Source organism: Abramis brama (genome assembly GCF_963993115.1).
Source record: "Abramis brama genome assembly, chromosome: 10".
In the NCBI taxonomy this organism is placed as follows: Eukaryota; Metazoa; Chordata; class Actinopteri; order Cypriniformes; family Leuciscidae; genus Abramis; species Abramis brama.
Genome location: NC_139972.1, coordinates 7,086,584 through 7,099,366, shown reverse-complemented (window position 1 = coordinate 7,099,366; position 12,783 = coordinate 7,086,584). Strand labels below are relative to the sequence as shown.

At 37.3% G+C, this 12,783-nt stretch overlaps 1 protein-coding gene across 3 annotated transcripts in view; it reads right to left on the bottom strand.

Moving 5' to 3' along the window:
* Positions 1 to 204: 204 nt before the first annotated feature.
* LOC311090801 (alpha-2-macroglobulin-like) overlaps positions 205 to 12,783 on the bottom strand; it is a 76,946-nt gene continuing 64,367 nt past the window's right edge. For all 3 annotated transcript variants that reach the window (XM_084126337.1, XM_084126339.1, XM_084126338.1), the window contains 7 exons: positions 2,862 to 3,055; positions 2,566 to 2,778; positions 2,218 to 2,336; positions 1,406 to 1,487; positions 1,237 to 1,320; positions 1,042 to 1,147; positions 205 to 920 (listed from right to left, as the gene is read on the bottom strand). In XM_084126337.1, the coding sequence (XP_083982463.1) occupies positions 880 to 920; positions 1,042 to 1,147; positions 1,237 to 1,320; positions 1,406 to 1,487; positions 2,218 to 2,336; positions 2,566 to 2,778; positions 2,862 to 3,055 (839 nt within the window). In that variant the 3' untranslated portion in view covers positions 205 to 879. The remainder of the gene's footprint in view (positions 921 to 1,041; positions 1,148 to 1,236; positions 1,321 to 1,405; positions 1,488 to 2,217; positions 2,337 to 2,565; positions 2,779 to 2,861; positions 3,056 to 12,783) is intronic.

Below are 12,783 nucleotides of genomic sequence, written 5' to 3'. Positions count from 1 at the left end.
GCTCTCGCTGTGCTGCTGCAATGCATTTTAAAATAAAGGCTTCAATATTCTTGAGAAAAGGAGTTTTCCCACAGCGTTTGCAATGCAGTACTCGTTCCCTTAACTCTAAGGGAACCGAGGTTACGCAAGTAACCAAGTACGTTTATTGTAGTCTGCTTATTGGTTTATTGGTGAGTATTTCTACAGTTTTCTCTTTTTAAAATTGTGCAATTTGCTTGATTTATGATATGTCCTGTTTAATGCCTTACTGTATGTATGCATATGCTTTTATCTGGCACAATATATAAAGGCAATAAACACTTAAATCTTTTTCCTGTATTCTCTTTGTATGTTTGTTTAAAATGGGGTCATAAAGAACATTTTCATGAATGGTTCTACAAAGAATCTTATGAAGTGACATGAAGAACTGTTATAGGCTCTTTTAAGAACTTATGAGGCGAGTTCTTGCAGTACCAAAAAGGCTCTTTATGACACTAAGAAAAAAAAAAGGTTCTTCTCACTATGAAAACCCCGTTTTGGTTATTTCTGGCACCTTTATTTAGCCGAGATGAGATATCAAAAAATAATATCATCATCATAATAACCTCGTCTGATTCTGAAATATTGCCATAGCATGTAGCTACTACACATTCAACAGTTCAACCAGCTCACCATAACTTGTTTTCAACACTTTTATTAATCATATGCATTGTGAATTGATAAGTCATGATCTCAAGAGACGTAGCCAAAAACTGATTAGGATTTGGGGGTTTGTTCAAATTTGGGCTGATGGATTGGAAATAATTTTGTCCAGGATAAAGAATAAACTTTATAATATTCAACATTAGAGAGTTCAAACATCTTTATTCAAGCTGAACTATAAGGTGACGCTCTTCAGATTCATCCACAGTGGAAGAAGTACTCGGCCTCTGACTGATCACCTGAAGGAAAAGGAAGATGTTTACATTCGTACAACAATGGAAACCTGTACATGGATTAAATTTGAATAAACAATGTGCATCACTTGATCAAAGCATTCAACACTGGCATATTAAATCTTACTTGTTTGGTAGTAATCGTACACTTTAATCACAGCTGGCTTGAGATTCTTCACTTGAAGAACCTGTTTTGTTTGTATCTGGTAATTCACTGGAATATTTTGTGGGATCTACAGGAGGAAACAAACTCATCAGTCATGGACATTAAAGACATAAAGACCTAAGACATAAAATCATATGAATGTTGCTGTTTTCTCACCTCCTTCAAATACACAATGACACGATCATCTTTAGAATCGACCCGTTCCACAGGTTTTCTGTACATTCCCCAAAAATCTTTAAGCTGTGGGGAAAAAGTGCTGGTTAATTTCTAAAAAGAGAAACTCTAGAAATTTGTACACATTTTGTGATGAATCACTCAAACGCACCATTGATGTATCAGCTGTGAATCCAGATAAGAGTTTAATATCCACAATGACCATGTTAGTCCTTTCCTGTAGACCATCATATCTGGAAAAGAGCAAATGAAAAGGTTCTTAAATGCCTCATATAAATGTACAAATAAGAGAGAACAAAAGTCAGTATCATTACCAAGACACATGCAGAGTTTTAATCACTCAAATCACTCATAATGTGTCAATAATAAAAATGTTGTATCTCAAGTCAGTGTGTAGTGTTTTAACTACTGAGATACGCCGTTTCAGTTTATATTGCTTTTGTGTTTATTAAGATGTTAAAAATATTCAGAAAACATTTATTTGTTATTTAATCTTAAGTCATTATCATGTTCTAGTCTTTTGACTTAAAGTCCTCCTGTGGTGAAAATCAAGCTTTTAATGTTGTTAATATGTGTATGTGGTGTTTTTAATATGCTTTAAGACAAACCACGTGAAAATTCATAAGTCAACACCTGAATATTTTCTCCTTAAAACAGCAGTGAACCAAAGACTCAAAGTCTCAAAAACACGGTTTAAAATCGCTGGTGTTTTTGACGTCACAAACTACCTTGTAACCAATCAGATCAACGTGTGATCGTCAACGAGTGGATCTATGAGCTACTGTGAGTGAGTGGAGGCGGGGCTCGTTTGCATATTCATAGAACCGCGTATACTCGATGAGGCAAGGGTGTAGAGTTACATTCAAGCCGTTTTAAGGCATGAAGAATTTAAAGATGAGTTTTATTATTACAATTATTGACAATTATTGACTACATGGGGACTTTAAATACAAATTCTCTTACTTGACAGTGAAGTTCAAAATGAAATTTTGTCCCAATGTTTTGCAATCTCCCTCAATCTTAGCATCAATGCTCAATGTTTTCGCTTCAGTAGGAGTGGGAATGTTGTAGAACTGAGCCATCTGAGAGAGTCAACACAAAGAAAAACACATTTATAAATCATCTTACAGCAGAATAACCACCCTGACAGCAACATAAAGTCAACTCAGATCCGGCCCACATCTGATACGCGATGAATCTAAATGTACCAGATGTGGCCCGGATCTGGGCCGACACTATGTTGCTGGTTTGGGCATAAAATGCCAAGAGAGAAAGTGAGTGTGAGTAAATGAAGCTGAACACACTACAGACCTGCACAGACACACAGGTTGAGCCCTTCACTTCAATGCTGTATGTGGCTGGAAGTTTCTGCAGCTGCTTCTCCTGGTACAGTAACTTGTTGTCCTGATTGACATTAAAATGGAGAGTGTCTCCTGCTGACCGTACCGTCACTGTGCTGGAGCCGTCAGAGCTGAACACTTTGGTGGCGTACAAAGACAGAGCCTGAAGAGCCACCACTGTGTCCTGGAAAATAAATGTGTTCAGTAATGCCTCTTTTACTCATTCACACCAGCAATAATGTGTTTGATTGAAGAGGTTTGAGTAACCTGTGTGGAGGAGAATCCTCCATAAGCATTCTGCTGTTTAACAAGCCAGCTAACAATCCTGTTAGCATAGCCCAGATCAGCTGTAGTGACTGAATCTGCAGTGAGAACAGCAAGCAGCACATATGAGCTGATCTCCACTGCCAGAGAATCAGAGTCATCAGCAGAGCCAGACTGAGACCAGTGGAGAGAAGAGCCTTAAGGACAAAAGACACACGCGTGACTCAAGGAGCATGATTAAAACAAAAAGGTAACACTTTAGAAAACTGTTCCATCATTAATGAATAACTACACAGAAACAAATGAGTAACACACTATTAACATTCTATTTACTACTATTATTACATCTGTGGAATACTTGATTCTGATTGGTCAATAGCACATCCAGTGGTGTGTTATTGCCCGATAACAACCGCTGAAAACACAGGCTCAACAGGCTTTCTTCATGGAAGTTTTGCTTTTGGTGAGCTAATAAAATATTAAAACTCAGTCGAATCAATATTTTGTGTACGGTTATTTAATTATGCCATCCAGTCTCATGGACTCGCTCTCTCGTTTCATTCAAACGCAGATGCTGCCATTTTGCAACAATTTTTTTGTACACTGTTGGATTATTAGACAACAAAATAATTATTTATGTGGTGAAATGCTGTATAATAAGTAGTATGACTGTATACCGTATCTCTTAAATGTCCGTCTAATTTGAACTTGTCGTGCTAGCAACAGCTCTAAACACGAAACCTTTGCGTTTAAAGAGCTAGTTAAATATTTTGAATTAGATCAATATTTCGTGTCTAATTATTTACTTATGTGGCAAGTAGTCGTGTAATAAGCAGCATAATGCACATCCAGCCGGTTGTTATCTCAGAATAAACCCCTTCTGGCTCACGCAAGACCCTCCTGATCACCCTGTCGGGTTTATTCTGAGAGAACAACCAGCATTATACATTATCTTATACTTAACTAACAAGAAACTCTAATTAATGAATTAGTAAGAAATAGTTGAATGTGGTAGTTCACTATTTGCTAATCAGTAACTACTACTTTTTCATAACTCACAGAGGACTACAAAGAACTACTGTAAACAGGTTCATAATTAAAGGTGCTATAAGCAATGTCGGGAGACGTAACTTCTTGTTGACATTCGAATTGTTGTCAAACAAAATGGAGGCTAGCTAGACCCTCCCTCCTCCTCATCCCATCTCGTCCTTCCTCCTCCCCGGCATAAAGTAAAGTCAAAGTAGTCACTAACAAAGTTGAGTTTTACTGATCCTTCATTCAATGTGTAATGTCACCAAGTTAGATAAATGCTTTTATATATTGCAGAACAGAATGCAGAAAAAGAGAAACATTATCTTAAAATCGTTTCGCCACCTGAGGTTAATAACTATAGCTCCCATACAAGGACGCAATAATAGCAATAAGGGACTGTTCGTTTTTTATTTAAGGGGCCACCGGAGGAGTTTTGAGATCTGTAGTCAAAAAATACATGACCCTCCCTTCGCCAGCAATACATTTTTCTATGACCCTCCAAAATGATTGTGAAAAAAGGCATGACCCTCCCTGATAATTTATTGATTAGCCTACTTCTGTACTGGTTTGCGCTTGGCAAAGATGTTCAGATAGCCATTGTTTTTTTTTTACAACCATAAACTCTTGCTTTCTCATCTTACTAGGGCTGTAACGATAGACCAAACCTACAATTCGGTTCGTATCACGATTTTTGAAAAAAATCATGTTTTCGGTGCTGATGCGGTGTGACGCGTTCAACATGTGGGTGGCGCTGCCAATAAAGCATCTAAAAGCTGTCACAAAGAACCAGCAAAAGTAATGAATATGTCAAATATAGCAAGGAGACATTTTAATTGTTTATTAATAAACAAGTGTTTTCTGTGTCGACTGCAAAGATTAAGTTGACGATGCGTCGTGATCTTCGCAGAACGCGCCAGAGAGAAATGCACATTTCATACGGATTACATAAGAGAACAGTCTGTTTTCTTTCGTTTTGAATTGTTCTGTTTAAAAGTAGACATTTCAAGCTTTCTATATATTTCTCAGGTCTGTGAGGCAAGTAGCCTACCTTACGCTGAATTTCGGTTCATTTATGAGACGAGAGTCCAGTTCACTCGCCGGCGCATCGCTTGTCATGATTATCTATTTTCTACTATATTTACTTCGTATTTATTAAATCCAGGCAAATGGTTGATGAAACATTGATTAAAATTAAGATACAATTAATAAAAAACGAAATTCACTTTAAAGACAGGCTTTGTGCTTTCTGTTTGAGGTCTGTGTGATTTTTTTTAAAGTCGCTTTCAGAGCAGTCATGTCCGTAATGGAGAACTGGAGAAGTCATGTCACGCCCTTAACATTGTTTGTTTGTTTTTTCACAGAAATGCGAACACGAAAAATAAAATAAAACAAATATTTTATGTTCTGTGGAGGCCGACCATCCGGTGGGTATACATCTTTTGGTTTGCGCAGTGTAATTCATAGAATTACTTAAAAATATTTTGCCACCTAAAAGTTAAAGATTTTTTGTGTCATGTCAAATGTATTTCCCTCATATTAAATATAAAACTCATGTGTAGACTTACATTTTTCTAATGTCTTGACTCCTTTATTAAGGAAGTAAGAACAGCAAGCAGCACGTTTCAATATATTGGTATTAAATGCATTTTCTGAGAATTTATCTTCAACTATTTTTTTGGTGTAGGTCTATTTTATTATGTTAACTTAAATAATAGGCTACTAATAGTAATTTAAAGATGTGGTAGCCCTACATCTTACACATCACACTCCACTGTTATGGTGGCAATTTCAGTAGATTTACTCACTAACATTATTGGGGAAACAAAATAAGGATGGAAACTAAAATATGGTAGTATCGCGCAACAGCGCACATTCTATCAGTTGCAGTTCTGGCGCCTCAGTCCCAATACTGTAAAACTCGACGTGCATTCACATCACACGTTAATGCAGCGGTAGAGTTACACTCACAGGACACTGTGCACTTATTCGCAATCACAAAAGTTCATTATTTGCTCGTGCTTTAAAGCTTTGCCGGGTAAACATTTCATTGGCGTTCTGTTCTGACATGATGCACTTTTTCTGAGCGCGTACAGAAGTGCGCGCGCACTGTCAAACAGCGCCAAACTGGATTTGTGTTGGGTCAGACCCATCTGATATAGATGGGGGGCTGATACCGCGAGAGCAACATGGAGCTACATGTAACAGATATGCAGCAAACAAGCCACTTTGAAATGTTGCTGTTTTCATGAATACAAAAGTTGGGTGACCCTTCCCCTAGACTAAAAAAAGTTGGATGACCCTCCCCTCAACAAAGAATAAAAAGACATGACCCTCACCTATTTTCCTCCGGTGGTCCTTTCCATAAATACCGAACGGCCGTTACATAGTTCTAGCTAATTATATCCTTGTGTTGGTTTGGCGAACATGAACATCAGTTTAGAAAGAAAAATGGATTTACCCACCAGTTCTGCAAAAACAGCAACTGAAAGTCGGATTGGAAGCCCTTCTGCCGGCGGAGTTCTCGCCACCTTTCGAAGGTTTTTCTGATGTAAATTCGGTACTTCGCGCGTTCCTTATCCTTGTCCCTCTTCTTTGCAATTTGTTCATCAGAATGTCGTCGCTTTGGTCGTGTGTGGGCCATAATTCAAACTTCCCTCTTCATCCCCTTCATGTGTACGCGCTAGGGCTGAAACGATTTGTCGACAAAATATTTTGTTGTCGAGTAGTCGTTTGATCTCACGTGACCTAATGTAAGGGCCTGCAATATCGCGATTTGACCGCTACGGCGCTGTAGCGCTAGAGTGTAATGCAGCCGTTACAAATGCTATTGCGGTAGAAGAAAACACAGCGCGAATTATGACGGAGTGCAAACGATCCGTACTAGAGCAAGGTGTCTGAAAGTTTCACAAAACTTCAAACCAAGAATACTGTCGTATGCAATACATGCAAGGCGGAACTTGCTTTTCACGGGAGCACAACATGCATGTTAAAGCACTTAAAGGGTCATGAAACCCTAAACCAATTTTTCTGAGATTTTAACAGAGGTAGGTGTGTTGAACACCATAGAAGACAATGTTATAATCTGTAAAATTTAATAATAGGATATAAATGGTTAAATTTGAGTTTGTATCGGCTATTTTCGTCTTCCGGGGTTTGAAATCTTCATCGAGTCCACGTCACAGGATGTGACGTTTTTCTGTACGGATCGTCCGGTGATGACTCATCGTTCTCATAATTATTAATGAGGCTGAGCCTTCATATCCAATGAGAAGACACTTCACTGAATTAATCATGATACCACGTGGATCTTTCCAATGATAGACCTGTCAAACAAACTGTGATACTGCGTAGTCGATGAGAGAGGCGATCATGAGACGCAAGTGTTTGTATTCGTGGTGCAAAAGTTCACGCACATTGCATAGCTTTCCCTGCGATGCTGCCAGGGCTAGAGTCTGGCTCCGTGCGGCTGGTTGGCCATCCACAACGGACACATCTAATTTATATATATGCAGCAAACATTTTTCTCGAGAAAGCTTCGCGAACTGGAGAATGTTGGACTTCGGCCTTGTCCGCTATTTTGCCCTGGTGATGCAGGAGGAGAGAAGTCCTCCACCTCCACAGAACCCTGTGTGCTGCCGTCACTGTATATTTCTATGTCGCTGTCCATCTTTACTATTGTTGTTCAGGTGGCGCGTCGATCTAGGCTATGCACGGAATTTAGTGTTATAGTGTGTATATAAAATATATAGTTGTTTATAATGACATTATAATTAATATGTACATTTAATATGTTTTATTTGATAGAATTTGATGACAGGGCGTTCAGTTACTTTTGAAATGACAGAAATAGTGTCAGTGTATTGCCAGCTTTTAAAAAAACAACTTTTTTTGCTTACGTTTTACGACACATTTAATGATATGCAATGACAGTTATCCCTGCCGTGCAATACCACACCCACACTCCTCTCCCCTTCTCACAGCCATCCACGCCCATTTCAGTTGCATTTTTCAAAAACAGTGTGAGCTAGACTTGCGCTGAAAGAGGGGGGTTTCATGACCCTTTAAAGAGGAAACAAGAGGAGCCGGTGAGAGGTGAATGTTTTCCAGCTGGAGCTAAATACAGGGATGCAAACAGTGCGCTTTTCGGCGCCTCCCGCTTTTTTCACGTCAGTTTGGGTGACTTGGGTCTGAGAGGGTCTGATTATAAGTCATCTGAAGCCGCTGTCAATTATTCTCCATTCAGTATTCAAACGGCGCGCGCCTTGTCCGGTTACAGCAGGATGCACGGTAAAACTCTCTCCAATATGATATATTCACATTATAATGCTTGACCTGTAGATAAAAGGCTGTGGATTTGCATAAAATGACTTTATTTTGTGTATTTGTATTTTATGTTTGTTGCTGTTTTTAAACGACTCGCTACCCTGTGCCTGTTAGATCACACATATCACAAGGACTATGAATCAGCATCAAACGCACAATAACTGGAATTTAAAACTGTGAAGAAACAAATGATCAATAAACTGTTGGACAGATATACACTAGGATTTGTGCGCTCGACATTTCTTCGCTTTGTGCCGTGAACTTTTAAATGCGTGTTACACCCCTGGAAAGGGGAATAATGAATAATAAGACACAGGACACGGTGTTACTTCCCTCACGTCCAGTGTAATAATGCATTTCTTTTACAAGAACAATAGTTCAACAATACATAATATTACAAAGTTATTATTAAATGCAAAATCAGCACTAAATAAGCACTTTACACTAACCGACAAAATATCACTGCAAAGTACAAATGCAACTGGTTACTTTAAATACGTGGAACAGGCTGTATTATTCCTCTTATATACATAGAAGCTGAACAGACTAATTAACAAACATGAATTTAATTATTCTAATATTTAACACACCTATAACCACACTGATAGTTTAGCAATTAGCATCACTCTTCTCAACTACACAAAATAATATAACATATCCCAGTTATTTATCATTAAACACATCTTCTCTTTAAGTGCTAAACACTGCACATGAACCGTATAGTTGTCTATTACCACCATGCGATGTACACCACGTGATGCAGCTAGCAAAATAACTATAGTGGAGCTTACGTTAAGCAGCACTTACTCAAAACAATAACAATTATATAGACAAATTTGTCTTCTAGCTTATTTCTTAGACTACAGAGGACATAAATACAGACATAAAATGCATTAATAAACAGATTTTACCTGGAAAGGGGAATAATGAATAATAAGACACAGGACACGGTGTTACTTCCCTCACGTCCAGTGTAATAATGGACGAGCAGGCGCAACACGCTTCCCTCGCGATGCGTCAGGCATAATCAACCGATTCCCGATCAACAGGCGAACTCTTAAACACAAACTTTGAATAGCAACCACATGAAAACAAGGTACAACAATAAATGAGCAAAGTAACTTTTAAATAATGCCATTTTTAACACGTTATTGTGCTAATGCATCATCTTATGACTCTTTAACTTGAAGACCAAAGTAATCGCTAATAGATCATTCAATCAGGAAATCACAGTGCTATTACTCTTACCAGTATTCTATTTATGGCCAATTATGAACATAGAAGTACTTCTATGAATTAAAGAAAATTGCTTATTTTCCTCTTTTTAACACACAGAATTTCATATAATGAACTTTTCTGACTGTAAACATTCTCATAACCATTACATGCGCACTTGTGCAGCGCAGCGCTGAACACTGTGACTCCTGTTGCTTTGAGCACATCATTCTGCGCCCGCGATGCGCATACGCGCTTTGTGCGCTCTGTTTTGAAGCAATTCATATTATCATGGTTTTGCGCTATAAATATATAGCCTACACTTCTGAATTCTTGACATTCATATATAAAATTGTGAAATGTATGATTGCCTGATTGTATTTTATAAGAGTACTACTAGTAATTTGTTTTTATTAAAGGTCCCGTTATATGCCCCTTTTCACAAGATGTAAAATAAGTCTCTGATGTCCCCAGAGTGTGTATGCGAAGTTTGAGCTCAAAATACCCAACAGATCATTTTTTACAGCATGTTTAAATTGACATTTTTTGAGGCTCAGAAATACGAGCTGTTTCAGTGTGTGCCCTTTAAATGCAAATGAGGTGCTGCTGGACGACCCAGGGGGCGGAGCTTCATGAGCTCGCGCTCAGTCTGTCAGGACAAATCATCTCACGGAATGATGATAATATCAGAAACTCTCAGTAACGCCGTTCATTTCGAGTCGGACAATAATGCCTACAGAGTCAGAGTGCTGTATAGAGATGAAACAGGTATGGTTTAGTAGTTTAATTACGGTTATTATAACGTATTTGTCATCTGCTTGTATGTATCCATTATTTATTAACAGCCTACAAGTCTGCTGTTTCGGACCAGGTCCGAATGATGATCAAACATATACTGATGAGTTTAATAAAGTTTATTGTACATCACACAAAAGATGAAGCGTCAGTTTTACTTCAGAAAATCACCATAAGAGCTGAGTAAACACAGTAGCCTAAGTTATAAGCAGTGTTGTGTGTAACTGTTACTTTGTAACGCGTTACAGTAACGCAACTACTTTTTCGGGTAAAAAGTAGTGTAACGCGTTACTACTAAAAATTTGGTAACGAAACGTAGTTCCTTTTTCAATTCGGCGCAACGTTACTTTTCCCATGGATATATTTGACAGCGACACTGCCTCAGCTGCGCGCTTGAGAGAAGAGAACTGTTGAGAACTGAAGAAAACGATTTAGTTTCATATTTATGTTTAAATTAAATAAAATAAAAATTTTGTGTGGAGACATGATTTTGACCACTTTATTAAGTTTGTTTTTGTAGAAAACCTGTATTTAAAGTGAATTTCGTTTTGTATTAATTGTATCTTAATTTTAATCAATGTTTTATCAACCAATTGCCTGAATTTAATAAGAAGTAAATTAAAGAAAACTATTTAGTTTCATATTTATGTTTAAATAAAATAAAATAAATAAATAAATAATTTAATCTATGTTGATTATATGAAAAGTGAAAAGCATGAGTAAGATCATAATTTTGTGCAATATATCGGGAGATAAATGGAGTGGGCAGACATGATTTTGACCACTTTATTAAGTTTGTTTTTGTAGAAAGACTTTCTTTAAAACGAATTTCGTTTTGTATTAATTGTATCTTAATTTTAATCAATGTTTTACCAACCAATTAATTGCCTGAATTTAATAAATAAGTAAATATGGCATGCAAAATAATCATGACGGCACCAGCGCGTGAACTGGAGCTCGTCTCCATACTGTAAATGAACCGAAACTCAGATATGCTATACTTGTCTCACAGACCTGAGAAATATATAGAAAGCTTGAATATGTGTACTTTTAAACAAAATATATTTTTTTCTCTCAAAATCTCTTTTTTTTCTCCTACTCCCTTGATAGAGTGAGTCGTATGTCTGAAAACTAAGCTCATGTCTTCTATATCATTTTGTCCTATGCTATCAAGACGCGATTCGCACCGGTGTTAGAGAGCAGGAGCGCTTTATTGGCTGTTGCCGAAATTTAAAGTTCGGTGGATAGGGGGAGCGGAGCGGAGAGAAGTGGCGCGGGCGAGCTGCTCATCGCGGAGTGTCGCACTCTACCCCATGATGCAGAGCCGGCTGAGAATAAAAGTTGCCGCACACAGCAGCGCCAATGAGAAGGACTTTTTTTCTTTCGAAATTGATACTATTTTTTATAATAAAGAGCACAAAATAATTACCTGTTATGTCCTCCATTGTATAACTTTATGTCTACATATTTAGGAACAGATATTTGGTTCTGCCCAAAGTCAAGCAACATAAAAGTAACGTAAAAGTAACGAGTAACGTAAAAAGTTACTTTCCAAACGGGGTAACTAAGTAAAGTAACGGATTACTTTTTTAAAAAGTAACGAGTAACGAGCAAACACTACTTTTTAAAAGTAACTTCCCCAACACTGGTTATAAGAAGTGCGCAAGTAAGTTAGCCAGTAGGCTAGAGTTGAGGGAGCATTCCTGTGGGCGGAGGTTAGTCTAAACACGGTTCTGGCGATGTCACTAATGAAGGAAGTAGAGGGGTGTAGTCCAATCGAGCCGTTTTATGTAGTCAACTTCTGTTAAATAAAATATCTCGCTTGGCATTGAACTTTGAGCTTTATCATTTTACAGATATTATTTATACTCTAACAACAACATTACACACTAACTAAAGTTTGAAACATGGGATCACGTAGAACGGGACCTTTAACATGTTTAGATTTTATAAAATTACTGTGCAGATTTTTTCAAGAATTACTTTTTGCTGCTGATTTATACACTCACTAAGTTTAATAAAAATACATACATTTATGTAATATTTAAAGGTGTTAACTGTTATCTTACACCGCAAAATGATAACTTACAAAGGATTAAATTCATCACAATTATGTAAGTATCTGGATATTTGCTGCGGGGTGAGGGCTTCGATAACCTCTCTCTTTTTTGACCAAACATGTGTTTGCATCCCTGTAAATAACTAGCAGTAAATCTCTTTATTAGAGAATGCAATACAACTAATAATAGTAATAATATTAACAATAATAATATAATTACAGTAATGTGATGATTTATTTTTGCATAGAATAAAGCTTGATCGAGCTTACGAGTCAGGGCTATTTTTATTATTGTAACACTATTAGGTATTACGATCTTATCACTTGGATTTTGTTCCATATCCATGAAGACTTACAAAAGGAGATGTTATGCAGAATATCATGTCAGTTACTTTTTCATACTGTAAATTAAAAGGTGAATGAGAATGTCTGTCAGCTCAATTGTCATGTCAATTTTTTTTAAATGTTATGCTTATAATAATTGTTTGCAGATAAAGTTTG